At 44.9% G+C, this 27,828-nt stretch overlaps 1 protein-coding gene across 1 annotated transcript in view; it reads left to right on the top strand.

The window, feature by feature from the left end:
- The window catches only part of LOC129815251 (phosphatidylinositol 4-phosphate 3-kinase C2 domain-containing subunit beta-like), a 64,770-nt gene that overhangs the window by 30,193 nt on the left and 6,749 nt on the right, over positions 1-27,828 (top strand). Inside the window, exons 11-27 of the mRNA XM_055868866.1 lie at positions 780-975; positions 4,931-5,053; positions 6,927-7,097; positions 7,177-7,285; positions 8,930-9,072; positions 12,978-13,166; positions 13,545-13,638; positions 13,753-13,847; positions 15,107-15,395; positions 15,522-15,614; positions 15,779-15,908; positions 22,060-22,196; positions 22,344-22,513; positions 22,739-22,895; positions 23,033-23,142; positions 23,479-23,680; positions 24,054-24,178. Of these exons, the coding sequence (XP_055724841.1) occupies positions 780-975; positions 4,931-5,053; positions 6,927-7,097; positions 7,177-7,285; positions 8,930-9,072; positions 12,978-13,166; positions 13,545-13,638; positions 13,753-13,847; positions 15,107-15,395; positions 15,522-15,614; positions 15,779-15,908; positions 22,060-22,196; positions 22,344-22,513; positions 22,739-22,895; positions 23,033-23,142; positions 23,479-23,680; positions 24,054-24,178 (2,533 nt within the window). The remainder of the gene's footprint in view (positions 1-779; positions 976-4,930; positions 5,054-6,926; positions 7,098-7,176; positions 7,286-8,929; positions 9,073-12,977; positions 13,167-13,544; positions 13,639-13,752; positions 13,848-15,106; positions 15,396-15,521; positions 15,615-15,778; positions 15,909-22,059; positions 22,197-22,343; positions 22,514-22,738; positions 22,896-23,032; positions 23,143-23,478; positions 23,681-24,053; positions 24,179-27,828) is intronic.

The raw sequence follows: 27,828 nt of genomic DNA, 5'->3' as shown, positions 1-27,828 counted from the left end.
CCTCTTTAATCAACACAACAGTTTTCAGCTGTGCTGACATAATTGCAAAAGGGTTTTCTAATCATAAATTAGCCATTTAAAATGATTAAGTTGGGTTAGCTAACACAACGTGCCATTGGAACACAGGAGTGATGGTTGCTGATAATGGGCCTCTGTACACCTATGTAGATATTCCATAAAAAATCTGCCGTTTCCAGCTACAATAGTCATTTACAACATTAACAATGTCTACACTGTATTTCTGATCAATTTGATGTTATTTTAATGGACAAAGAAATGTGCTTTTCTTTCAAAAACAAGGTCATTTCTAAGTGACCCCAAACTTTTGAACGGTAGTGTATGTAAATAGGGCAGCAGCCGCTAAGGTGCAGGGTTGCGTAACCGGGTGGAAGCTGGCTAGTGATGGCTATTTAAGTCTGATGGCCTTGCAATACAAAACAATACATACATAATCCAAAAAATACGTTTTATATAGGATGAACCATGACTAGAATATATACAAAGAGTTGACGTTGAGGGAGAGGTTATTTTGCTGGCACCACTCTGTTGTCATCAGCAAACTTGATGAATGATTTGGAGACGTGTTTGACCACGCGGTCATGGGTGCTCAATTCTGCACCCTGATTATTACTAACATTCAGAAAGTTAAACTTTTAATGCTTGTGTTAATTGGTTGTTTAGCCGTCCTTAATTGAATGCACTTAGTGTAAGTCTGTCTGGATAAGAGCGTCTGCTAAATGAAGGTGATATGAATCTAAATGGTTTCGAAAATGTTGCAGAGAAAATGGTGGAGAAGCTGACGGTGGCCATTTTAGATCTGGTGGAGCTGTACTGCAGCACATTCAATGCTAACTTCCACACCACGGTGCAGAGCAACCGGCACACGGCGCCCACACAGGAAGCAGGCCTGGTCACCAACGTCCTATCCTTCAGCGTCTACGCTGCTCACCGCATCCCCATCACATGGGCGGCCAGGTAACACACGCACACAGGCAGCTGTTCAGGCTGGATTTCCCTTAATCTGAGGATGACATTGTGTTATGGAGCATTGTATTATCCCTCTCCTTTTCAGTGGTGGAAAAAGTACCCAATTTTCATACTTGAGTGAAAGTAAACATACCTTAGAGAAGTAAAAGTGAAAGTCACCCAGTAAAATACTACTTGAGTAAAAGTCTAAAAGTATTTGGTTTTAAATAAATGTAATTGCTAAAATATACTTAAGTATCAAAAGTAAAAGTATAAATAATTTTTAATTCCTTATATAATGCAGACCAGATGGCATCATTTTCTTGGTTATTTTTTATTTACGGATAGCCAGGGGCATGGTCCAACACTAAGCATGTGTTTAGTGAGTCCACCAGATCAGAGGAAGTAGGGATGACCAGGGATGTTCTCTTGATAAGTGTGTGAATTAGACAATTTTTCTTTCCTGCTAAGCATCCAAAATGTTACGAGTACTTTTGGGTGTCAGGGAAAGTGTATGAAGTAAAAAGTACATTTTCTTTCGGAATGTAGTGAAGTAAAAGGTGTAAAAAATTATAAAGAGTTAAGTACAGATACCCCAAAAAACGACTTAAGTAAAAATACTTGTAAATACTACTTAAGTACTTTATACCACTGCTTCTCCTTCTCCCTCTCTTATTTTCTGTCCTTCTATTTCTCATTCCTTCTCCCTTCATTCCCTCTTCACTTTCTATCTCATTCTCTCTCCCTTCTCCCTATCCTCTCCCCTTCTCCCTATCCTCTCCCCTTCTCCCTATCCTCTCCCCTTCTCCCTATCCTCTCCCCTTCTCCTTTTCCGTATCCTCTCCCCTTTTCCCTATCCTCTCCCCTTTTCCCTATCCTCTCCCCTTTTCCCTATCCTCTCCCCTTTTCCCTATCCTCTCCCCTTTTCCCTATCCTCTCCCCTTTTCCCTATCCTCTCCCCTTTTCCCTATCCTCTCCCCTTTTCCCTATCCTCTCCCCTTTTCCCTATCCTCTCCCCTTTTCCCTATCCTCTCTCCTTTTCCCTATCCTCTCTCCTTTTCCCTATCCTCTCTCCTTCTCCCTATCCTCTCTCCTTCTCCCTATCCTCTCTCCTTCTCCCTATCCTCTCTCCTTCTCCCTATCCTCTCTCCTTCTCCCTATCCTCTCTCCTTCTCCCTATCCTCTCTCCTTCTCCCTATCCTCTCTCCTTCTCCCTATCCTCTCTCCTTCTCCCTCTACTTCTCTCTTTCCATCACCCTCCATCCCATTTTCACTTCTCTTACTTTTCCCATCCTCTCTTCCATCTTGTACCTTTTTTCCTCCCTTTTCCCATCACATCCCTCCCTCTATATTGACCTGAGTGAATTCAGTTCAGGCCAAACCCTCCCCTTGAATCTCCATGAATCTGTCTTCTGTCAGCACCTGCCCTTTCTTCAACTTTCCTCTGGCACTGACACATAAGCAGGGGTTTATGCACTGCCATCCCACCATTCCCATACATTCTATACTCAACTCCTTACCCTACCCATTCCCCCACACTCACCCTGCAGCCCTATTGCCCTTACCATTGACTCTGCTCCTAGAATTTCCCCTGTACCATCCCTATCCCCACCGCCGTGTACGGCCCTCCTTCACTCCCCCACCCCCTTCCAGCCACATGAATGGTTCGCTCTGCTCCACCCCCTCCCCTCTCCAGACCCCAGTTGATTGGCTCCTTTGTCTTCCCCTGAAACTGATGCTGGCACGTGATTGATTGACAGCCTGGGAACCCTGCCTGACCTTTGACCCGAAGGGGCGGGGCAGAGCTCTGGCTGGTCACTCGGCACCTGTCCGGCGGTTTCACATGCCATCTGTGTGTGTGTGTGAAGGTGTGTCTTTGTGTGCAGGAAGACAGATCAATTGATACCAAAATATCAGCTAATCTCCCACACAATGGATATCCTCTGTATTGATAAGGTCTTCAGATAGGGATTTAGGTAGCAATGAGGAATGTGCATATTTCCCTTTCCAGACGATTCGATATGTATCTAGATACATGGGCTTCGACACGATACAGGAACTATACGTTTTAGTTGTAATCGATTCGGTGCAATTTGGTTTGATTACAGAACGAATCAATGCAATGTGGTTCGATGCGATACGATTCGATGCACTAACGTTTTTTGCATAAAAACATTAATTTGACCTAAGTCCTTACCCTAACCATTCCCCCATACTCACAGGCTATAGCCAGATCAGAGTTGTCTCCGTTAGCTTAACTTTTATTCCGATAAAACACAATTTTCAACATGGTAGAGATAACAATAACCTAATAAGCCTAATATCACGCAAGCCATTTTTGCATTTGAATGCTGAAGGTGCAGATGCTCAAGATCTGGAGCAGGCCTCCTACCTGCCGTTGGTCAGTGTGCAAAGCTGTGCTCAGTTTGACTAGGCTACTGATATTCCCTAGGGTTTTTCGGCATGCAAAATGACTTGTTGATCAATGACTCAACACAGTTACATGCTTAGTTCCACACTGAAGGAATGGCCGCATCAGTTGTCAAACTATGAGGTATTTTTGGAAGTTAGAAAAAAAGTCATGAGCAAAATTTTGATCAGTTTGGGGTCCGATGGAGTCCTGTCTAAAACATTTAGAACGGGCGCTGATGGGTATCGGGCGCTGATGGGTATCGGGCGCTGATGGATATCGGGTAATCATTACTTCCCTAGTAGCAATAGCACTCTACTGTAAGACAAATTACATGGTAACATTGTTAACCAATGTTATTACCCTTTAATTACTATTCAGTCTTGGATTAATAATATAAATAATTACAGCTAAATAAGTTTTTACCAAGTAGCTAAAATACCAGATATATAGTCCTGTAAAATAAAATGCTATGAATTTGTGAATATTGCTCATTTGAATCACTGTTTCTCTATGTAACGTTTAGAGTTTCCCCTGCCTGATCCCAGTGCCTCACGGATCTGCTATTCATTTTATACCTCCTCTCTAGAGACCAGCCTCCTCTTATTCCCCCTTTATAAAGTCCCCCGGCCCTAGCTCCAGTACCAGATTAATAATGCAGGACTGGGTTACAGATTAGGGGAGAGGATGGGAGAGAAAGAGGGAGAGAGACAGGTTGGTTGGGTGGGTGGGAGTGAGAGGGATAGAGATTTATTTACTAGGCTTTCTCTCCTGTAAAGTTAGCTAGCTTGACCCACATTCCAACATGAGAACATTTTTATGCATACTCTAACAATTACATTTCAGTCAATCAGAAACCCAGCTTAAAACCCCAAAGAGCAAGCAATGCAGACGTAGAAGCACAGTGGCTATGAAAAACTCCCTAGAAAGGCAGGAACCTAGGAAGAAACCAAGAGAGGAACCAGGGGTGGCCAGTCCTCTTCTGGCTGTGGCAGATGGAGATTATAAGAGTACATGGCCATTAAGGCCAGATCATTCTTCAAGATGTTCAAATGTGCATAGATGAGCAGCATGGTCAAATAATGATCAAAGTGGTTATAGAGGGTGCAAAATGTGAGCACCTTTTGGCTTTTCTTAGCCGAGCATTCAGAGGTCGAGAGAGTGACTAATACATGCTATACAACACACACACTCACATCAGAATATACAGTCAGAAGACCAATGAAGAATTGTCTTTATTTGTTTTTCAGAAGTTCACTTGACTCCAACTTGGTGCTCAGTTACTTGTAATTATAGCATTTCCAGGCGTAGTCATTATGAAACTCCATTGGCCTATCATCTACACTGAGTGTACAAAACATTAAAAACACCTTCATAATATTGAGTTTGCATTTAACCTGTCTCCTCCCCTTCATCTACACTGATTTTAAGTAGATTTAACAAGTGACGTCACTAAAAGGATCATAGCTTTTACCTGGATTCACATTGTCATGGAATTGGCTGATCTCCTCTCTGTTATCCCATTGGCTGATTTCCACTTCCTCTTCCTATCAGCTATGAGGGCTTCTTCCTGTCGTGCTCTCTGACCCATGGAGGAGCAGAGCTTTGTGCCCCCCAGCACACCAGCAAACAGCAGGTCAGCAAGTACCTGTTTCACCTGGTAGTCTGGGACCAGAGGTACGTACCCAATCACAGCCTGTCACAACAGACCTTATAGGCACTTCAACCAACCTCACAGAGATGTTCACCAATCAGAGTCTATGTATCCTTATATTACTTGATGCTTAACATTTAAAAGCAATATAGATATTTGCTATTCAAACAACCACTTCTAACAACATGTACTCATAACATACACATGTTAGTGTTCAAGCCATCCCACTCTAGTACCAGGTGTTCTGTTTGTGCACCTACTTTCCCCTATATGTGTCTACTGGAAAGAGCTGTTGGTCGTGGGTGTGTTTATGTGTGGGTGGACATGTGGGTACTTATTGAAGCAGATGGAAAGTGTTTACAGTGGGTTGTTATTTGTGGGTTGTTACTAGTCTCCTTGGCTTTGTATGCAGCATCCGGTATCTATTTTCTGATCTTTGTACCTCCTGTCCTTGATGCGTTGTCCCTGGGGTTATTTTAAAGATACTATTTTTGCAATATTATTTTTGCCTCTATTGTAATAATATTTGTAGTCCTCCGGTATCTGGGTTGATTTATAAAGCATTGTAGAGAAACGTGTTTTTGTCAACCCGTGTAGAGCCTAATGGCTCCTTCAGATGTGACAACAATTTTGCAAAACCTTGACCCTAAAACAACACTTCCCGAGAAGACTGCTTGACAGTGTCCAGCTTGTTGAAGCTTCTTGAAATGGAATAAACACAAATAGGCCTGGCACAAATACCAAATAGGTCATGTTTCATTATGGCTGGAGTACATTGGAGTTTGGACAGGGAGTGCAGCAGGCTACAGCCTTGTAAGGTAGACTTCCTCAAACTGTTCTTGGTTTGTTGGTTGTGTGTGTAAGTCTTCAATGTACATGTTTGTCTTTTTGGCTGGACGACTCATCTTAATGTCCTACTCCATTCTCCTTTTCACCTCTCACCTGATTTCTTTAACAAAAGGCACATAGGTGGTCCATGTGTCTCATGACCTCATGTGTCCTTTGGGCTCCCAAGTGGCACAGTGGTCTAAGCCACTGCATCTCAGTGCTAGAGGCGTCACTACAGACCCTGGTTTGATTCCAGGCTGTATCACAACCGGCCGTGATTGGGAGTCCCATATGGTGGCGCACAATTGGCCCAGCGTCGTTAGGGTTTGGCCGGGGTAGCCCGTCATTGTAAATAATAATTTGTTCTTAACTGAGTTGCCTAGTTAAATGAAGGTAAAAAAAAGACATGGCACAAGTTGGGGGGTGAGCCATTCCCCTTTTGTTCTCTATTGTTCCTCAAGTATCTATTCCGGGGCTCCCGTCCATAGTGTACAAACAGGCCCCATAACTGAACATGTTGTCTTAGTTAGCAAAGCATGCTAGCAGATCCACCAGTGGGGTTTAGCTCAGAACCAATGGTGTTTGTTAATCACACTACTATTTTTAGTTGGCTCGATGCTAGCTTCTTTCATGCTAACGAGTCTTTGAAGTTTTAGGATTCCAACAGAGTTCTTAATGTGTTATTCTCTTTCATGTGGGAGACGTGTTGAAAGCACACGGGTCCCATGTGGATGACAGAGGGCTAAATATAAATGGAAAGCTCGTTTACTAGCTCTATAACGTTACTCTGCTGTTCAGTTACAGTGAGGGATCGTTTACTAGCTCTATAACGTTACTCTGCTGTTCAGTTACAGTGCCACTCCATCTACTCTCTTCTAAGAAAATGTGTATTTATATTATAGCTACTGCATTTCACAATTCAACTACAACTGATTCTCTCTCTCCCACTCTCTCAACCCCCCACGCTTTCTGTCCTTCTCTATTCCTCTCTTCCCCTTCAATCCTTCTCTATATCCTCCTCTCTCATTGCATTTCTCTCTTCCCTCCCTCCCTCCCTCTACCCCGCAGGGTGTGCTTCCCAGTGCAGATCAACCAGTTGCCAAGGGAGACCCAGCTGACAGTGACTCTGTATGCCAGTGCTCTGCCACCCCCTGGAGGAGTGGAAGAGAAGGGTAGTAAGCAGCGCCGCAGCATCGAATCCCTGGGCTGGGTCACCATGCCCCTCTTCAACTTCAGACAGTGAGTATTAGTCCACAGGAGGGAGGGTGGGTGGGTGGGTGCGTGTGTCTGAGATTATGACCATCACCCTCTCCCTCAGCATCCTGACATGTGGGAGGAAGCTACTGGGTCTGTGGCCTTCCAACCCAGGAAGTAACGCTCGCTCCAGCTTCCCCAACTTCAGCCAGCCTGACAGCGTCATCCTGCAGGTAACTGACCTAGTCTCTCTCACACACACACACACACACACACACACACACACACGGCATATGTGCGCACGCACACACTTTTTCCTTCTCCTCCTCTTCCTTCCTCTCTTTCTCTTATTTCCCATTTTTCAAGGTGTAGTTCCCTATTACCTAGTGTCCTCCTTTTTCACTCCCTCTTTTTCTCTATATCTGTCTTTTACAGCTTTCCTCCCTTTCCTCTCCGCCCTCCCTCTTCCTCACTCTCTCCGCCCTCTTTCCTCTCCAGACTGGCCTGTCTCAATAAAACATACACTGTTGCTCCTGGTCAAAAGAACAGCCTATAAAAGGCTTATTCACACGCTACAGGTACAGTAGGTTTCCTGCCTCCGTGTGTAACATGAACGCTGGCTGTCTTTTGACCCGTTTTAGAGCTGTGGAGCAGATGGGGGTTTGGACTTCCAAAGTGCTCGGTCTGTCTCTATGACCAGAATCCTCTCCACACATGTTAAAGCATAGGCAGGGGGACTCTCACGCACATTGGTAGTCATGCATGTAGTACACACACACAAACACTACAACTGCTATCTGCAGAAGGGACCTGAAAGTAGGTCAGTTGGATCTGCTCTGGCCAAAAAAACTCACCCTGGATATTAGAGTGCCCTGCTGTCTGCCCTCCCTTCTGACACGCACGTCCTCCTCGCTCTCACTCGCTCATTCTCTCTCTCTCTCACGCACGTAGACACAGGGTTCCTTCTCAGCGGTATTGTATTGTAAACCCAGTCCCTCATGCAGTGCCAGCCCAGTGTGTGGCAGTTCCAGCTGGCCCGTGGCGCTGGTTCCCAGTGGATCTTTGTCTCAGTGCTGTGGGCTGCGTTAAAATGGGATCTGTGTGTGTGTTCTATTGCAATCGGTCTCCTCATTAACGTGGCGACATCATTTGAGGCTTCATACTTCATCACTGATGGCAGAACAACATATGCTTACACACACACACACACACACTCCCCCAGCATCGCATAAGACATAGCTGGGGCCTGGCATACATCTGTCAATCATTAATCCGAATGTAACCCCCTCTTTCTCTCACACACATTTTCTTCTGCACACCGTCAAACATTTCAATGCCAAAACAAACTGAGTGGATGATACATAAGAATTGATTTTCTATCTGACCTGATTTTGGTTATATTCCTCTCTGTGTTCCTTCATCCTGAAGGCTTTCCCTCAGTGGCCTGCCATGACTTCACATTTCTTCTCTCTTGGATTTTCATGTTTTTTTTCCCCCTCCTACTTTCCTTGTTAATTCCTCACTTCATTCTGTTCCTCTCCTCTCCCCCTATCCCCCCTTCCATTTCTCCCATACACCCGTTACCTTGTCCAGCTGTTCTATTACAGTCAGTATTTTTACTCTCCATACACCCGTTACCTTGTCCAGCTGTTCTATAACAGTCAGTATTTTTACTCTCCATACACCCGTTACCTTGTCCAGCTGCTCTATAACAGTCAGTATTTTTACTCTGCATACTCGATGAGTGTGTATTGCGTGTATACATATCTGTGAGAGTAACAACCATATTTAGTTATTGAAGTACGTTTGCCTCATCACAACACTTCATGCAGAATCTTGGTGTGGTTGTTAGTGTGACCTCTGACCTCTTTCTCTAGGTGGACTTCCCAACGTCGTCATTTGAGGTGCTCTTCAGTACCCCCCCTCCTGCAGAGTTCAGTCCCCAGTATGACTTCTGCAGACTGGACCAGCACAGCCAGAGACAACTACAGGACGTTCTGCACAAGAAGTCACTTTTCTGGTGAGACAATTATTCTGGCTGGCCGTCTGTCTGGCTGGCCGTTTGTCCATCAGTCTTGCTCTCTATCATGCTACCTTTCTACTCTCTTTCCATGAGAGGACAGAACAGTCCTGTCAGACTAACATCATCCACTACATCATTATAAAGTCACTCTTAAAGTCACTCTTAAAGTCACTCTTAAAGTCACTCTTAAAGTCACTCTTAAAGTCACTCTTAAAGTCACTCTTAAAGTCACTCTTAAAGTCACTCTTAAAGTCACTCTTAAAGTCACTCTTAAAGTCACTCTTAAAGTCACTCTTAAAGTCACTCTTAAAGTCACTCTTAAAGTCACTCTTAAAGTCACTCTTAAAGTCACTCTTAAAGTCACTCTTGCATTAGAACAGTAAGAGTTGTTGTGTACTGTATGTTCCTGTGCAAGTGTGCAAACCCAACATCGTAGCATTCAGCTGTATAAGTTGTTAAAGGGTGTTAATGGGTTCGTAGTGGACAGAACAGGAAGGGAGACAGGACATATATGGGCAGTGTGGTGCTCTGGGGATGGTATTGGGAGGGGGGATGGGGAAAGAGGAGTGGGTTTAAGTTGATGGCATAGCAGCAGCTGGTGGTGAATCCGCCCCAGATTATATTATACCCCCATCCTTTCTCCTCTCCCCTCTATTCTCCCCATCCCCCCTTCTCTCCTTTCTTGTCGTCTGTGTGTGGGGGGGGGGGACTGGTTGGGGTATTTACTATCCTTGTGGGTATCAGAAGTCCTCAAAAGAATAGTAAAACAAGGAAAAACCAGACAAGTGGGGACATTTTGCCAGTCCCCAAAAGGAAAAAATCTGTTTTAGGGTTACAATTAGAGTTTGGAGTTATGTTTAAGTTATGGGTTTAAGGTTAGAGTTAAGGGGTGGGGTTAGGCTTAGGAAAACAGGATTTTGAATGAGAATCAATTGTTTGGTCCTCAGTGTAGTGTTTAGTCCATTAGACGTTGTCATAGTTTATGATCTTTCTTGTGTGTTGTAAGAGAGATAAACGAACCATGTCTATTTTGGACCAGTGTTTTGATTTTTACTTCCAAGCATGGTTCTGTAAAGGGGGCTTTGGAGCGTGTCTTTGAAAGATGGAAGGAAAGGGAATGTGCTGTTTGTGTTTGGATGTTTGTTTAATGTTTACTTTGTGCCTTTCCCTCCACTCTCTTGACCTCTAAATAACCAGGAATGTCTTAATGTCAACCTATGAGGCTTTTGACTAGAATGTGCACTAGGGCTGGATGATGTGGCCAAAATATCATATCACAGTATTTTTCAAATTTATGATGGTATTTCATGTTTTTGAATAATACTATTTTAAATGTGCTTGTGTGTGATCCAAGGGTGGCAACACATACATTTTAAGTGATATTGATGGGTCTTTCTCCATTCTGGTTGTTTTATACTGTTCAATTAAACTTCAACCAACTTTTTCTGCATTTTCATCAATTTCTGCATTTCCTGCGCTAATTTAAGATCATTTCCACACTGCCACGTAGGGCTGTGCGATACGGGAAAAAAATCTAGGCCTTATTTTTTACCGACTGTTGCAGTTTAGCCACAACTTGCTTAGAAAATACAAACTAACTGTTTGCAGATGTAAGAAACACAAACTAATAGTGTTAGTCTGTGGGGCGGGACTAGGTTTGTGGGGCGGGACTAGGTTTGTGGGGCGGGACTAGGTTTGTGGGGCGGGACTAGGTTTGTGGGGCGGGACTAGGTTTGTGGGGCGGGACTAGGTTTGTGGGGCGGGACTAGGTTTGTGGGGCGGGACTAGGTTTGTGGGGCGGGACTAGGTTTGTGGGGCGGGACTAGGTTTGTGGGGCGGGACTAGGTTTGTGGGGCGGGACTAGGTTTGTGGGGCGGGACTAGGTTTGTGGGGCGGGACTAGGTTTGTGGGGCGGGACTAGGTTTGTGGGGCGGGACTAGGTTTGTGGGGCGGGACTAGGTTTGTGGGGCGGGACTAGGTTTGTGGGGCGGGACTAGGTTTGTGGGGCGGGACTAGGTTTGTGGGGCGGGACTAGGTTTGTGGGGCGGGACTAGGTTTGTGGGGCGGGACTAGGTTTGTGGGGCGGGACTAGGTTTGTGGGGCGGGACTAGGTTTGTGGGGCGGGACTAGGTTTGTGGGGCGGGACTAGGTTTGTGGGGCGGGACTAGGTTTGTGGGGCGGGACTAGGTTTGTGGGGCGGGACTAGGTTTGTGGGGCGGGACTAGGTTTGTGGGGCGGGACTAGGTTTGTGGGGCGGGACTAGGTTTGTGGGGCGGGACTAGGTTTGTGGGGCGGGACTAGGTTTGTGGGGCGGGACTAGGTTTGTGGGGCGGGACTAGGTTTGTGGGGCGGGACTAGGTTTGTGGGGCGGGACTAGGTTTGTGGGGCGGGACTAGGTTTGTGGGGCGGGACTAGGTTTGTGGGGCGGGACTAGGTCTGTGGGGCGGGACTAGGTCTGTGGGGCGAGACTAGGTCTGTGGGGCGGGACTAGGTCTGTGGGGAAAGCGACATGGAGCGAGAGAGAGAGCAGAGAGAGGTGACTCAAGTAGCGGAGTAAACTATAAAAATGGACATTCCACAGCGTATCACATTTAACGAGTGAAACCTTCAAATACAATTATAGAAGGCAAACTAAAAACCAAAACTGGTCCGTGCATCAATAACGGTATAAAGGAAAATACGGTATACCTCCCAACCCCAATGTGCACACATTCAAAACTTCAACAAATGGTGATTAATGGTCAGGATCAGTTTAATATTATATATTATATCATTGTTGATTATATGAACCTGTGTCTGTTGATTGAGACAGGGATACAAACATACACAGATGAACCTGTGTCTGTTGATTGAGACAGGGATACAAACATACACAGATGAACCTGTGTCTGTTGATTAAGACAGGGATACAAACATACACAGATGAACCTGTGCGTGTATGTGATGACTATGAATCTACTATATGAATTGATACTGTTTATTCTCCCTTCTACCAGTCACCTTATCTCCCTTATTTTTCTTCCTCGTTATCTCTCTCTCCTTCACTCCCTCTCTCTGTCTGCCACTCTCTGCCACTCTCTCCCCCTTACACACACCTTCCAAACATTGTCTTTTTTTGTGTTTGCCTGTTTCAAATTTAACTATTGTTCTTTAATGGCGTAACTATATAACAGAGCAGTGTTATCGTGACAGAGCAAAGAGAGCATTGATACGTGTTGGCCACATTTATACGAGGGTTATCTATCTCTTGATCTGTAGTGGATAGGATAGATGAAACGATAAGTATCTGTCAAGGCCCACGTAAAATGTGTTTACAAGCATGTAAACGTTGATCATTTGGAAAATCAAGATTGGGAGAAGGCTGTGCTTAAACTGGTGCTGTGATTTTCAAGCCTGTGTGCGGATGATAAATGCTTTCCACTAGATTCCACAGCCACAAAGTCAAAATAGGCTGAAATTCCTGAAAACAGAACCTTTGGCCATGATAAACACGGGTGAAATTAGCGGAACAGAGGGGTTTGGCCGATAGTTTCCGTTTACGAGAGAGGAGACTTCACTTCCTTTCTTCACACAAAGGTAATCACAATTGTTAACGGCCTCCCCCCAGAAGTAAAACAGGAAATGACAAACCTTCGCAAAATAATTTTACTTCTGGGTAACCAAGATTATCTTTATTACAGTGGAGTGAGGCCATCTAATGCTGCTGAGAGCAACACCAAAATATACAGTATTTCCCCTTTTATTTCCAACCTTTCACTCTTTTTACCCCTCCCTTCTCTCCATATCCCCCTCTCTTTCCCCCACTCTCAAGCTAAATATTAATGTCAGCTTATATTTATTCTCTCTGTTTCTCTCTCTGCCTCTCTCTCTCTGTGTCTGTCTCTCTCTGTCTCTGTGTCCAGGTTGACTCCAGAGGACAAGCGTCTGTTGTGGGAGAAGCGTTCGTTCTGCCAGTCAGAGAGTGGTGCCCTGCCCCTGGTGCTGGCTAGTGCCCCCCGCTGGGAGTGGGCATGTCTGTCCGATATCTATGCCCTGCTCCGCCAGTGGGCATGTCTCAACCACCACCACGCACTGGGCCTGCTGCATGCCACGTAAGGGGACTGTGTGTTTGCATGTGTGCATGTGGTTGCCAGGCAATGGTTTCTGGGGCAACACTTGCCAAGGAAACAGTCACAACCTTGTCATGATGTGTTCAGACTGGAGGTGTTCATGTGGACCACAGACATGCTGGCAGTTTGGGGTCATGGTCAGAGATGGGAGTGGACCTGACAGGCTTAGAATCCTGTTCTGGAACATAAATACCAAATACCAACCAGCAGGACAACATACATGACATCACATACATCATCCTCTTTTAAAAATGACAGTTCAATGATTAATGAGGTCCAAGCTTGATCTCTCAAATCTTTATTTATTTTGGATTGAAACAATTGAATAATATAATGCCAAATGTATTGAATGTGTATTAGGTTCCCTGATCAGGAGCTGAGGCATACTGCAGTACAGTGGATGGACTCTATCTCTGACCCTGAGCTGCTGGACTTCCTACCACAGCTGGTGCAGGTAACACTGTACAAATGCCTTATGATTACCATACAAACACCTCGTTAGAGGGCTATGTGGAGCATCTAACCAACTCTCTCAATCCGTCTCTCTCGCCCTCGCGCTGTCTCGCAGGCTCTGAAATATGAGTGTTACCTGGACAGCCCGTTGGTGCGTTTCCTGCTACGGAGAGCCATAGGGGACATGCGCATCGCACACTATCTCTTCTGGTGAGACTTACACACATATCAGCTCATGCATCAAGACACACTCAGCCTTCCTTTTGTCTTCACACTCAGCCTTCCTTTTGTCTTCACAGACACACAACCTGATGTAGGCTCACAGACACACAGCCTGATGTAGGCTCACAGACACACAACCTGATGTAGGCTCACAGACACACAGCCTGATGTAGGCTCACAGACACACAGCCTGATGTAGGCTCACAGACACACAGCCTGATGTAGGCTCAGACACACAACCTGATGTAGGCTCACAGACACACAACCTGATGTAGGCTCACAGACACGCAACCTGATGTAGGCTCACAGACACGCAACCTGATGTAGGCTCACAGACACGCAACCTGATGTAGGCTCACAGACACGCAACCTGATGTAGGCTCACAGACACGCAGCCTGATGTAGGCTCACAGACACGCAGCCTGATGTAGGCTCACAGACACGCAGCCTGATGTAGGCTCACAGACACGCAGCCTGATGTAGGCTCACAGACACGCAGCCTGATGTAGGCTCACAGACACGCAGCCTGATGTAGGCTCACAGACACGCAGCCTGATGTAGGCTCACAGACACGCAGCCTGATGTAGGCTCACAGACACGCAGCCTGATGTAGGCTCACAGACACGCAGCCTGATGTAGGCTCACAGACACGCAGCCTGATGTAGGCTCACAGACACGCAGCCTGATGTAGGCTCACAGACACGCAGCCTGATGTAGGCTCACAGACACGCAGCCTGATGTAGGCTCACAGACACGCAGCCTGATGTAGGCTCACAGAAACACCACCTCTTAACATAGACATGAGGCAATTCATGACTCACATTCGCTCACAGAAACACCCAATAAAAATGTAAAGTACAGCATTCCATACATGACAATGCTGTAATGTCGGACAATGTCATTGATGCTCTGTCTTCAGTAGGGCAAACATGTTTCCACCTGCTGGACAGATTGGGAAATACTTAAACTCACTGGATGATGCATAAAAAAATATTCTTAAAATGTAGTTAACACGATTACATCAGGGCCCATATTCATAAGAAGTAGGATTGCTGATCTGGGATCAGGTCCACCCTGTTAACCATTATGATTTAAAGGCTAAATTGATGCTAGAGGAGCACTCAGAGATGATTCATGAATACGGGCCCTGAACACAAAGTACACATTTGTTAAATGCTGACATGTATAAATGTACACAGTACTGCACAGTGGACCACATAGTCAGATACATTTCCTCTGTCTCCCAGGTTGTTGAAGGACACTCTGCAGGACAGCCAATTCAGTGGGAGGTACCAGCACCTGTTAGCAGGCCTGCTGTGCTGTGTGGGTCGGGGTCTCCGAGAGGAGTTTGACAGACAGTGCTGGCTGGTCACCATCCTGGCTAAAGTAGCCCAACGTGTCCGGGACACCTCTCCCTCCAGCAGACAGGCCATCCTTCGGGAGGGACTGGAGGAGGTCAGGCAGTTCTTCTCTGTCAGTAGCAGCTGCCGTCTCCCCCTCAACCCTGGCATGCTGGTCAAAGCCATCAACATACAGGTACGTGTTTGTGTTAGTGTGCGTGCGTACGTGTGTGTTTGCTCCTGTGTGTTTTACTGTGTGTGTATGTGTGTTTTACTCCTGTCTGTATGTGAGCTTGTGTCTGTGTGTGATCTCTGTCTGCAGTTGTGTTCTTACTTCAACTCCAACGCCGTGCCGCTCAAACTGTCCTTCCAGAACCTGGATCCTCTGGGAGACAACATCAATGTCATCTTCAAGGTAAACATTTCAAACACCACTGAATCAGAGAGCCACTTAAGACTACTGAGATGCAGCCACTGTTTTACTCTACTGAATCAACAATCCACTTAAATGTGCCTTTCTGAACCCTTGTTGACCTTCGACCTCTGTGACCGCTGTATCTTCTGACCTCTGCTCTCAAGTCAGGTGACGACCTGCGCCAGGACATGCTGACCCTGCAGATCATCCGCATCATGAACAAGATCTGGATCCAGGAGGGGCTGGACATGAGGATGGTGATCTTCAGATGTTTTTCTACCGGACGAGGCAGCGGTAAGGAGGGAGGGGGAGAGAGCGAGAGGTTCCTGTTTTGATTGATTGAATAAATTGAGTTAGGTCTGCTTTATACCAAATTAGCATACCCCCTGAGTCTCTTCCCTGTTTTACTTCTGGCAGTTGGGTGGATGGGACTACCAGCTCTCTCTAACTTAGAGGGCAACCAGTGGGTTCATCTCCTTTTTACCATGTTTCTTGTAGGTTGACAATGTCTATAGGATGACAATGTGTGTATTTCTGATTTATTTGGGGAAAGTAGAATAAGCTTTTTCAGTCACTCCATTGAGTGCTGTGGCCTGCCTTTCCTCCTGTGGTCTCACGTCATTTTTGCCTGTGTATTATTATCAAATCAAAATAAAATAAAATTTTATTTGTCACATGCCGAATACAACAAGTGTAGACTTTACTGTGAAATGTTTACTTACAAGCCCTTAACCAACAGTGCAGTTCAAGAAGAAAATATTTACCAAGTAGACTAAAATAAAAAGTCATAATAAAAGTAACACAATAAGAATAATGAGGCTATATACAGGGGGCACCGGTACCGAGTCAGTGTGCGGGGGTACAGGCTAGTTGAGGTAATCTGTATGTAGGTGGGGGCGAAGTGATGATGCATAGGTAACAAACAAACAGCGAGTGTACAAAAGGTAGGGGGGGTCAATGTAAATTTTCCGGTGGCGATTTTATTAATTGTTCAGCAGTCTTATGGCTTGGGGTAGAAGTTGTTGAGGAGCCTTTTGATCCTAGACTTGGCGCTCCGGTACAGCTTGCCGTGCGGAAGCAGAGAAAACAGTCTAACTTGGGTGACTGAAGTCTCTGACAATTTTATGGGCTTTCCTCTGACACCACCTATTATATACAGTTGAAGTCAGAAGTTTACATACAACTTAGCCAAATACATTTATATATTTATATAAATACTTTTAATACATTTATTCACAATTCCTGACATTTAATCCTAGTAAAAATTCCCTGTTTTAGATCAGTTAGGATCACCACTTTTTTTATTTTAAGAATGTGAAATGTCAGAATAATAGTAGAGAGAATGATTTATTTCAGCTTTTATTTATTTCATCACATTCCCAGTGGGTCAGAAGTTTACATACACTCAATTAGTATTTGATAGCATTGATTTTACATTGTTTAACTTGGGTCAAAAGTTTTGGGTAGCCTTCCACAAGCTTCCCACAATAAGTTGGGTGAATTTTGGCCCATTCCTCCAGACAGAGCTGGTGTAACTGAGTCAGGTTTGTAGGCCTCCTTGCTCGCACATGCTTTTTCAGTTCTGCCCGCAAATGTTCAATGGGATTGAGGTCAGGGCTTTGTGATGGCCACCTCAATACTTTGACTTTGTTGTCCTTAAGCCATTTTGCCACAACTTTGGAAGTATGCTTGGGGTCATTGTCCATGTGGAAGACCCATTTGCGACTAAGCTTTAACTTCCTGACTGATGTCTTGAGATGTTGCTTCAATATATACACATACTTTTCCTTTCTCATGAAGCCATCTATTTTGTGAAGTGCACCAGTCCCTCCTGCAGCAAAGCACACCCACAACATGATGCTGCCACCCCTGTGTTTCACGGCTGGGATGGTGTTCTTTGGCTTGCAAGCCTCCCCCTTTTCATCTTAACAAAACAATGGTCATTATGGCCAAACAGTTCTGTTTTTGTTTCATCAGACCAGAGGACATTTCTCCAAAAAGTACAATCTTTGTTCCCATGTGCAGTTGCAAACCATAGTCTGGCTTTTTTATGGTGGTTTTATAGCAGTGGCTTCTTCCTTGCTGAGCGGCCTTTCAGGTTATGTCGATATAGGACTCGTTTTACTGTGGATATAGATACTTTTATACCTGTTTCCTCCAGCATCTTCACGTCCTTTGCTGTTGTTCTGGGATTGATTTGCACTTTACGCACCAAGGAACGTTCATCTCTAGGAGACAGAACGCGTCTCCTTCCTGAGGGGTATGACGGCTGCATGGTCCCAAGGTGTTTACTTGAGTACTATTGTTTGTACAGATGAACGTGGTACCTTCAGGCGTTTGGAAATTCCTCCCAAGGATGTACCAGACTTGTGGAGGTCTCCAATTTTTTTTCTGAGGTCTTGGCTGATTTCTTTTGATTTTCCCATGATGTCAAGCAAAGAGGGACTGAGTTTGAAGGTAGGCCTTGAAATACATCCACAGGTACACCTCCAATTGACTCAAATGATGTCAATTCGCCTCAGCAGAAGCTTCTAAACCATGACATAAATTTCTGGAATTTTCCAAGCTGTTTAAAGGCAGTCAACTTAGTGTATGTAAACTTCTGACCCACTGGAATTGTGATACAGTGAATTATAAGGGAAATAATCTGTCTCTAAACAATCGTTGGAAAAATTATTTGTGTCATGCACAAAGTAGATGTCCTAACTGACCTAAGTCAGGAAATTTGTGGGGTGGTTGAAAAAATAGTTTTAATGACTCCTACCTAAGTGTATGTTAACTTCCGACTTCAACTGTAGGTCCTGGATGGCAGGAAGCTTGGTCACGGTGATGTATTGGGCCATTCGCACTATCCTCTGTAGCGCCTTACTGTCAAATGCCGAGCAGTTTTCATTGTTGGGGTTCGTTTCCTTGTTCCTTGTCAATCATTGGTGAAATCAGCATTAGGACAATATCTTTAATTAAATCATTAGAAAATCTTTATTAATGCAATTGCAGACAGAAGTTGACAATAGGAAGATAACACATGTTTCCGAGTAAGTTCTGCATCAAAGAAAAGGTCCCATCTTATTTTATCAAACCTGAAATCCTGCCCTCGTGATGTCACTGCCTACGTCATTATCTTTTACTCATGAGATCAAAACCATGCCTACAAAGCTATATAAACAAGGCTTTTAGTGTGTTATCTAAAAGCTTAGCAGTAAATGTCCAAGTTGATTTATAGTGGAGTGTCTGAGTAGTCTTATCTCCTACACTCCCCTGCAGAGTTCTGTCTCAGTCACACATTTCTCAGACAGTTTCTTTATAAGAGAGAGAGAACTAGAAAACCACTGTGGAACAATATTAAAACCTCATAATGTGTATATACACTGCTCAAAAAAATAAAGGGAACACTTAAACAACACAATGTAACTCCAAGTCAATCACACTTCTGTGAAATCAAACTGTCCACTTAGGAAGCAACACTGATTGACAATACATTTCACTTGCTGTTGTGCAAATGGAATAGACAAAAGGTGGAAATGATAGGCAATTAGCAAGACACCCCCAATAAAGGAGTGGTTCTGCAGGTGGTGACCACAGACCACTTCTCAGTTCCTATGCTTCCTGGCTGATGTGTTGGTCACTTTTGAATGCTGGCGGTGCTTTCACTCTAGTGGTAGCATGAGACGGAGTCTACAACCCACATAAGTGGCTCAGGTAGTGCAGCTCATCCAGGATGGCACATCAATGCGAGCTGTGGCAAGAAGGTTTGCTGTGTCTGTCAGCGTAGTGTCCAGAGCATGGAGGCGCTACCAGGAGACAGGCCAGTACATCAGGAGACGTGGAGGAGGCCGTAGGAGGGCAACAACCCAGCAGCAGGACCGCTACCTCCGCCTTTGTGCAAGGAGGAGCACTGCCAGAGCCCTGCAAAATGACCTCCAGCAGGCCACAAATGTGCATGTGTATGCTCAAAAGGTCAGAAACAGACTCCATGAGGGTGGTATGAGGGCCCGACGTCCACAGGTGGGGGTTGTGCTTACAGCCCAACACCGTGCAGGACGTTTGGCATTTGCCAGAGAACACCAAGATTGGCAAATTTGCCACTGGCGCCCTGTGCTCTTCACAGATGAAAGCAGGTTCACACTGAGCACATGTGACAGACGTGACAGAGTCTGGAGATGCCGTGGAGAACTTTCTGCTGCCTGCAACATCCTCCAGCATGACCGGTTTGGCAGTGGGTCAGTCATGGTGTGGGGTGGCATTTCTTTGTGGGGCTGCACAGCCCTCCATGTGCTCGCCAGAGGTAGCCTGACTGCCATTAGGTACCGAGATGAGATCCTCAGAGCCCTTGTGAGACCATATGCTGACACATGCACATTTATGGCCTGCTGGAGGTCATTTTGCAGGGCTCTGGCAGTGCTCCTCCTGCTCAAAGGCGGAGGTAGCGGTCCTGCTGCTGGGTTGTTGCCCTCCTACGGCCTCCTCCACGTCTCCTGATGTACTGGCCTGTCTCCTGGTAGCGCCTCCATGCTCTGGACACTACGCTGACAGACACAGCAAACCTTCTTGCCACAGCTCGCATTGATGTGCCATCCTGGATGAGCTGCACTACCTGAGCCACTTGTGTGGGTTGTAGACTCCGTCTCATGCTACCACTAGAGTGAGAGCACCGCCAGCATTCAAAAGTGACCAAAACATCAGCCAGGAAGCATAGGAACTGAGAAGTGGTCTGTGGTCACCACCTGCAGAATCACTCCTTTATTGGGGGTGTCTTGCTAATTGCCTATAATTTCCACCTTTTGTCTATTCCATTTGCACAACAGCATGTGAAATGTATTGTCAATCAGTGTTGCTTCCTAAGTGGACAGTTTGATTTCACAGAAGTGTGATTGACTTGGAGTTACATTGTGTTGTTTAAGTGTTCCCTTTATTTTTTTGAGCAGTGTATATTGTTAATCTGTAGTCTAGGACCCTATAAATGTAAAGAAGGAGGGGTGTTATAACCCCTGTTCTATTTATACAACATAAGCATAATCAATTATTCTAATACATCAATCATTTGGTACAGCCCCAATCATGACCCCTAGGTGAACTTCTAACACCATACCAGGCGGTGATACAACCGGTCAGGATGCTCTTAATGGTGCAGCTGTAGAACCTTTTGAGGATCTGGGAACCCATGCCAAATCTTTTCAGTCTCCTGAGGGGGAAAAGGTTTTGTTGTGCCCTCTTCACGACTGTCTTGGTATGTTTGGACATTGATAGTTCGTTGGTGATATGGACACCAAGGAACTTGATACTCTCGACCCGCTCCACTACAGCCCCGTCGATGTTAATGGGGGCCTATTCGCCCCGCCTTTTGCTGTAGTCCACGATCAGCTCCTTTGCCTTGCTCACATTGAGGGAGAGGTTGTTGTCCTGGCACCACACTGCCAGTTCTCTGACCACCTCCCTATAGGCCATCTCATCGTTGTCGGTGATCAGGCCTACCACTGTTGTGTCGTCAGCAAACTAAATGATGGTGTTGGAGTTGTGTTTGGTCACACAGTCGTGGGTGAACAAGGATTACAGGAGGGGACTAAGTACACACCCCTGAGGGGTCCAAGTGTTAAGGATCAGCGTGGCAGACGTGTTGTTGCCTACGCTTACCACTTGGGGGCGGCCCGTCAGGAAGCCTAAGATCACCTTGCGCAATGCCAAGCGTTGGCTGGAGTGGTGTAAAGCTCACCGCCATTGGACTCTATAGCAGTGGAAACACGTTCTCTGGAGTGATGAATCACGATTCACCATTTGGCATTGCGACGGACGAATCTGGGTTTGGCGGATGCCAGGAGAACGCTACCTGCACCAAAGCATGGTGCCAACTGTAAAGTTTGGTGGAGGAGGAATAATGGTCTGGGGCTGTTTTTCATGGTTTAGGCTAGGCCCCTTTGTTCCAGTGAAGGGAAATCTTAACGTTATAGCATACAATGACATTCTAGACGATTCTGTGCGTCCAACTTTGTGGCAAAAGTTTGGGGAAGGCCCTTTTCTTGTTTCAGCATGACAATGCCCTTTGCACAAAGCGAGGTCCATTTGTCGGTGTGTAAGAACTTGATTGGCCTGCACTGAGCTCTGACCTCAACCCCATCGATCACTTTTGGGATGAATTGGAACACCGACTTACTCGGCCAACAGCAGTCCCCGACATCACTAGTGGCTGAATGGAAGCAAGTCCCCGCAGCAATATTCCAACATCTAGTGGAAAGCCTTCCCAGAAGAGTTGAGGCTGTTATAGCAGCAAAGGGGGGACCAACTCCATATCAATGCCCATAATTTTGGAATGAGAAGTTCGACAAGCAGATGTCCACACACTACATAACCAAAAAGTATGTGTCTCTCTCTCGCCCTCCTCTCTTTCTCCTCTCTCGCTCTCCTCTCTTTCTCATCTCTCTCTCTCTCTTCTCTCCTCTCTCTCTCTCAGGTATGGTGGAGATGATTCCCCAGGCTGAGACTCTGAGGAGGATCCAGGGGGAACATGGAGTGACTGGTTCCTTTAAGGACCGAACCCTGGCTGACTGGCTACAGAAACACAACCCCACAGAGGACGAGTATGAGAAGGTACAGTCAGACACATGTGCAAGCATGCACAAACTATCACTCACTCAAGCACACACACCCACTCGCCCACTCTCTCAACCTCCCACCAACACTCTCGTCGTACAGACTTTGACATGTAACCTCTGACCCTGTGCTGTGTCCTGCTAGGCTGTGGAGAACTTTATCTACTCGTGCGCAGGCTGCTGCGTGGCCACCTACATCCTGGGTATCTGTGACCGCCACAATGACAATATCATGCTAAAGACCAGCGGTCACATGTTCCACATCGACTTTGGCAAGTTTTTAGGACATGCCCAGATGTTTGGCAACATCAAACGGTGAGCCCGGGAGGGCGCTGGGAAATGTATGCCCAACTTCAATTTCAAATCTTGATGTAGTCCCTATTGTGAGGACAGAGGAACGTAACTTTTCCCACTGTCTTTGTTTTTGGTTTAGTCTTTAGCTGATTGGCAGACAGACAGATGGTTCTGTTCCTGTTGGTAGAGACCAATGGCCCTGTGTTCTGATTGGTATTTATCTGTGTGTCTATATGTGATTGGCAGAGACCGTGCTCCGTTTGCATTCACCTCTGACATGGCCTATGTCATCAACGGAGGAGAGAAACCTTCCAGTCGTTTCCATGACTTTGTGGACCTGTGCTGTGAGGCCTACAACCTCATCCGCAAACACACACACCTCTTCCTCAACCTACTGGGACTGGTACGTATACATACACGTGTGTGTGTGTGTGTGTGTGTGTGTGTGTGTGTGTGTGTGTGTGTGTGTGTGTGTGTGTGTGTGTGTGTGTGTGTACGAACACACACACACACTGATGTCTTCCTTTGTGTCCTGTATAGATGTTGTCGTGTGGCATTCCTGAGCTGTCAGACCTGGATGATCTGAAGTATGTCTACGACGCCTTGAGACCTCACGAGTCTGAGGCTGACGCTACAATGTACTTCACCAGGTACACGCACACAGTATATTTTATATATTTTTTATTTAACACTTATTTAACTAGGCAGGTCAGTTAAGAAGAAATTCTTATTTATAATGACGGCCTAGGAACAGTGGGTTAACTGCTTTGTTCAGCGGCAAAACGACAGATGTTTACCTTGTCAGCTCGGGGATTCGATCTAGCAACCTTTCGGTTACTGGCCCAACGCTCTAACCACTAGGCTACCCGCTGCCCCTATATAGACTTACAGTATAAACCGTACAGACATAGACTGTGTGGTCTCTTGTCTGACTCATCTCTCGCTTTCTCTCTCTCTCTCTCCCTCCTCTCTCTGTCCCTCTCTAGGTTGATAGAGTCCAGTCTGGGCAGTGTTGCAACTAAGTTGAACTTCTTCATTCATAACTTGGCCCAGATGAAGTTTGCCTCATCTGAGGAGCATCCTGTCCTCTCCTTTGCCCCTCGGGTTTACACCCTCAAGACTGATGGACTCATCTGCAACCTCTTTGTCTGCCGACACATACGAACGTACAGCTCCAGCAAAGGATACGTAAGTCTACAGTCATATACACCTACAGTCCTCGTAAATTAAACCTATGTGTAAATCATGTTCATATAGGCCCAGCAAGGGATATGTCCACTATACTACATACGCACATACAGCCCCAGCAAATGATAAAAGAATACGTACGTCATACAATATACTACGTATCCACACACAGCCCCAGAAAATGTATGCTATGTAAGTCTACAGTTAGCTACACACACATGCACCTACACTTTAGTATAAGCCCAGCAACAAATACAAAAGACAAACTGTCTCTCCCTAACCCTAACCCACAGCCTTCGTAAAGGATGCATCACGTAAGGCTGGAGTCATGTAAGATCAACTGTATAGTGTGTGTGTTTCTCTCTCCCCACAGGCATTTGTGGTGAAAGTGGAGCGAGAGGGCCAGCAGGGGTCAGTGTTGGTCCAGAGGAGCTTTGAGGAGTTCTATGAACTACACAGTAAACTACGCCTCGTCTTCCCCTCATCCAAACTACCCAGGTAACACACACACACTGATCATGTACAGAACATCACCCTTCTCTTGAAACAACAACAGTAACTAAAACTAGTAATAGAGGAATAGTGATAATCATTGGAGTCTAAATAACCGTAGGAAATGATGTCACTGGTATCTGTAACTATCCACCTCATTTTCCAACACTTTTAAAACACGGAAGCCAAACGCGGCAACTATGGATACAACTTCCTCCGCGCTCGCACATTATCATAATTCATATGTGCGCCACTAGAAATCCCTGTATTTACCTGTTTCTGTTAACTGATAGATCATGACAGAATACACCATATTACTGTCCTGCTAATGTGTCTGGACCTTGTGAACTGCAGAGAATAAACCCATAACTGATCCAAATGGTTTTTCCAATCAGGCAGGCTAGATGGAGTTATTTCTTAATGAACATGCATTCTATGGTAGAAAATGGCAAGATTATGTTTTAATACTGTTTATGCATCGAATAAGATTCCTCAGTGCTGTCTCATCTGTGTCTGTGGGACTGAGTTGGGGCTTGGCGCTAGCAATTGATTTATGATGGCTTGGTGATAGAGCCTGCAGTCCATTGAATGATTAGTGTCTCTGTAATGCTGGCCTGTGTGCCAGGGCCAGGTGAACCCTCCCTCCAGTTTCTCTCTCACATGCAGATGAACACTGGACTTGTTGCATTAGTATCTGTGTGTTAAGGAGTGTGAAACTGAAAAAATAACCCTGTATAAACAAGCAGTAAATGACCTAGAGGCAGAAACCTGGCGCAATGTAAATCTTGCTGTCCGTTGCTTGATAGCACAATGTACCTTTGTATAATTCTACACATCTGTTTGTCATGAACATTCAGGAGGATGTACTTTGCTATAAAGAGCTGTAACCCAAATCTGCTCGTTGGGCTATCAACGATTATCGATGGGTGGTCATTGACCAGCTCAATTATTGCAATTCTTCATCGATAATAAAGGTTGATTATTTGAAGAAATAACAAAGTCTCTCTCACTTGGTTAGAATTTCCACCACAATTTTTAAAAACAGGCTTTTGAGCAGTTATTCAAATGACAGGCTATTCACTGCAGTTTACAGCCTAGACCAGAGTTTTGTTACTCACTTGAAAACAATAATAACATTCTTCATTTCATTGTGTTCTAGCCTAGGTAGAATACATTTCTTGTCCCTAAAAACTGAAACAATAGGGTGTGTTTTCTAGCTGTTAGCTGGGGACTGGGAAGGAGCGCTCAGCACAGCCTCAGGAGCACACATAGTGTAGGCAGCTACCTAGGATTTCTTTATCTGATAAACCTTTTTTTTACTTTCACTGTGTAAATTGACGGGATATATTCACTTGTAGTGTGAAGCCTAACATTGAGCTAATGAATTATTGGCTAATATGCATCCACTTCTAACTTAGTCTACAGCCTGTCTGTTTTCACTGTTCTGTTGCGCAATTATGCACCTGGCCTTTTCATTGCCACAGCTATTCCTTTTAATTATTGTAGAGTCCCAGGAAAAGCCAGACTACAAAAGCTTGTTGGACACATTTCAACGTATTTTCTTTAGCCTACTAATAGTCTATTGGAGGGGAGATGCACGTTTGCTCTTGCTGGCTGAATATAAAATGGGCTACAGCATTCACGGGCAGGGAGTTGGAAAGGAGAAGCCAATATTTTACTACAGTAGGCCTATCTTAACACCACACTACATCCTGACAAAATACACTGTATGAGTCACCTGCTAATGTACCTTTCTAGACCTTCTAAACTGTCAAGAAGAGACCCAAATAGTTGCATGCTCAGGCCTAGGCTGTTGGCCTATGCAGTTATTTCGGCATGAGCAGTTATTCAAATTAGCCTACATCACATCAGTTTAGAGCCTATGGACAATAATTGTGTATTCACTTGATAACAATAATACGTTCCTCATTGCGCTGTGTTGTTGTAGCCCAGGTATAATAATTGTATTGTCTAAAAACGTAGGCCACAGAGCACAGCCTGGAAGAACCCACTACAGATCTGCCATTTCATAATCTGTCAAATTATTTGTCTTGTACTTTGACAGGTAAATATTTAGCCTATAGCCCTAATATTTAGCTAATTATTAGCCTAATATCGAGCTAATGTTTAGCTTCTTACTTTGGTTACACATCACTAGACTCTCTTCCAGCTGTTTCCGTGTGCAACAGGCTATTGGCTATGCAAGCCTTTCCACAATAGGCCATTTCTCTTCTCGTAAAATCTCAGGAAAAGCTACAAAAGACACAGTAGGACATTTATTTTCATGTTTTATATTAGGCCTAATAGCCTATTTGGGGAAAGAAGCAGGCTTGGTCTTGCTGAATGTAGAACAAGCCTACAGCATAGAATATGCATGTCGGGGAAAGTTGAGGAGAGAGTGCCTATGTGATCACTTTTGGCCGGTTATGATTACATTGTTGCACTGATACATTGCAAATAATTGCACAGGACATACAGAGATGAGCACAGTGAAAAGTAAGAACCAAAGGCATTGACAACTATTAGAAAAATGGAAATCACCTCAAACCACTTGAGCAACAAGGCAATGACGTGCTGTAAAAGATGCACAGGCTAAACAGAGTTTGTTGAATTGCTACATTTCAATACAAGTGAGTATATTATTTTTCATTAGACCTCCATGTACATTGAAGTATTGTTTGCAGTTTTCACTATGATTATGAACACACCCTGAAAGCACTGAATGGTCTGAACCCGTATCTGTGTTAGAGACCCCATGAATGGTCTGAACCAGTATCTGTGTGTTAGAGACCCCATGAATGGTCTGAACCAGTATCTGTGTTAGAGACCCCATGAATGGTCTGAACCAGTATCTGTGTTAGAGACCCCATGAATGGTCTTGTTACCACCTTATTATAAGCAGTGGAATGTGTTGATCAGTTGATTGACAGGTGTAGGACTGTAGAATGATCAACTATAAAATGTCCTCTTGTGTGGATGCTCACCAGCGTTTTCTAGTTATGTAGCCTATAGTTTATCATTACAATTATGGTTATAGTTATTGGCTTGGTGTATGGCCCGGGCCTTAACTCTGACAACTAACGTTATTATCACAACAGAACTAGCCAACCAGTAGGACTAGCGAACTTAAATAAAATTACACTTATGCTTGTTTACTTTACTTTTATACTCTATGAATTGACTTTCAAATAATTTCCTCTGGCAAGTTTTCCACTGGCACGGGAAGTAAAGTGGAAGTGAAATCCATCACTTCCGTTATTTGGCTGTGCCCATAACAATGTTTGAAAATGAGGTGGATACTAACTAACTGTAACAACTGTAAAGTGAAATCATAGCAATAGCCTTTGATCAGTGGTGGAAAAAGTACCCAATTGTTATACTTAAAGATTTAATTTATCCCTTATTTACCAGGTAAGTTGACTGAGAACACATTCTCATTTACAGCAACGACCTGGGGAATAGTTACAGGGGAGATGAATGCGCCAATTGTAAGCTGGGGATTAATAGGTGACTGTTGTTTTTATGTGAATAACTTACATCGGAGAGTTTGGTAAAGTTCAAGCATAATCCTTTACTCAGGTATAGCATGTTACAGGTCACGACATCCTAATCAGACATTCATAATGCACCTGTTTATATATCCTAGATAGGTGCCC

Source organism: Salvelinus fontinalis, chromosome 18 (genome assembly GCF_029448725.1).
Source record: "Salvelinus fontinalis isolate EN_2023a chromosome 18, ASM2944872v1, whole genome shotgun sequence".
Lineage (NCBI taxonomy): Eukaryota > Metazoa > Chordata > Actinopteri > Salmoniformes > Salmonidae > Salvelinus > Salvelinus fontinalis.
Note: the sequence above shows the minus strand (reverse complement) of the source record. Positions and strands in the feature narration are given on the sequence as shown.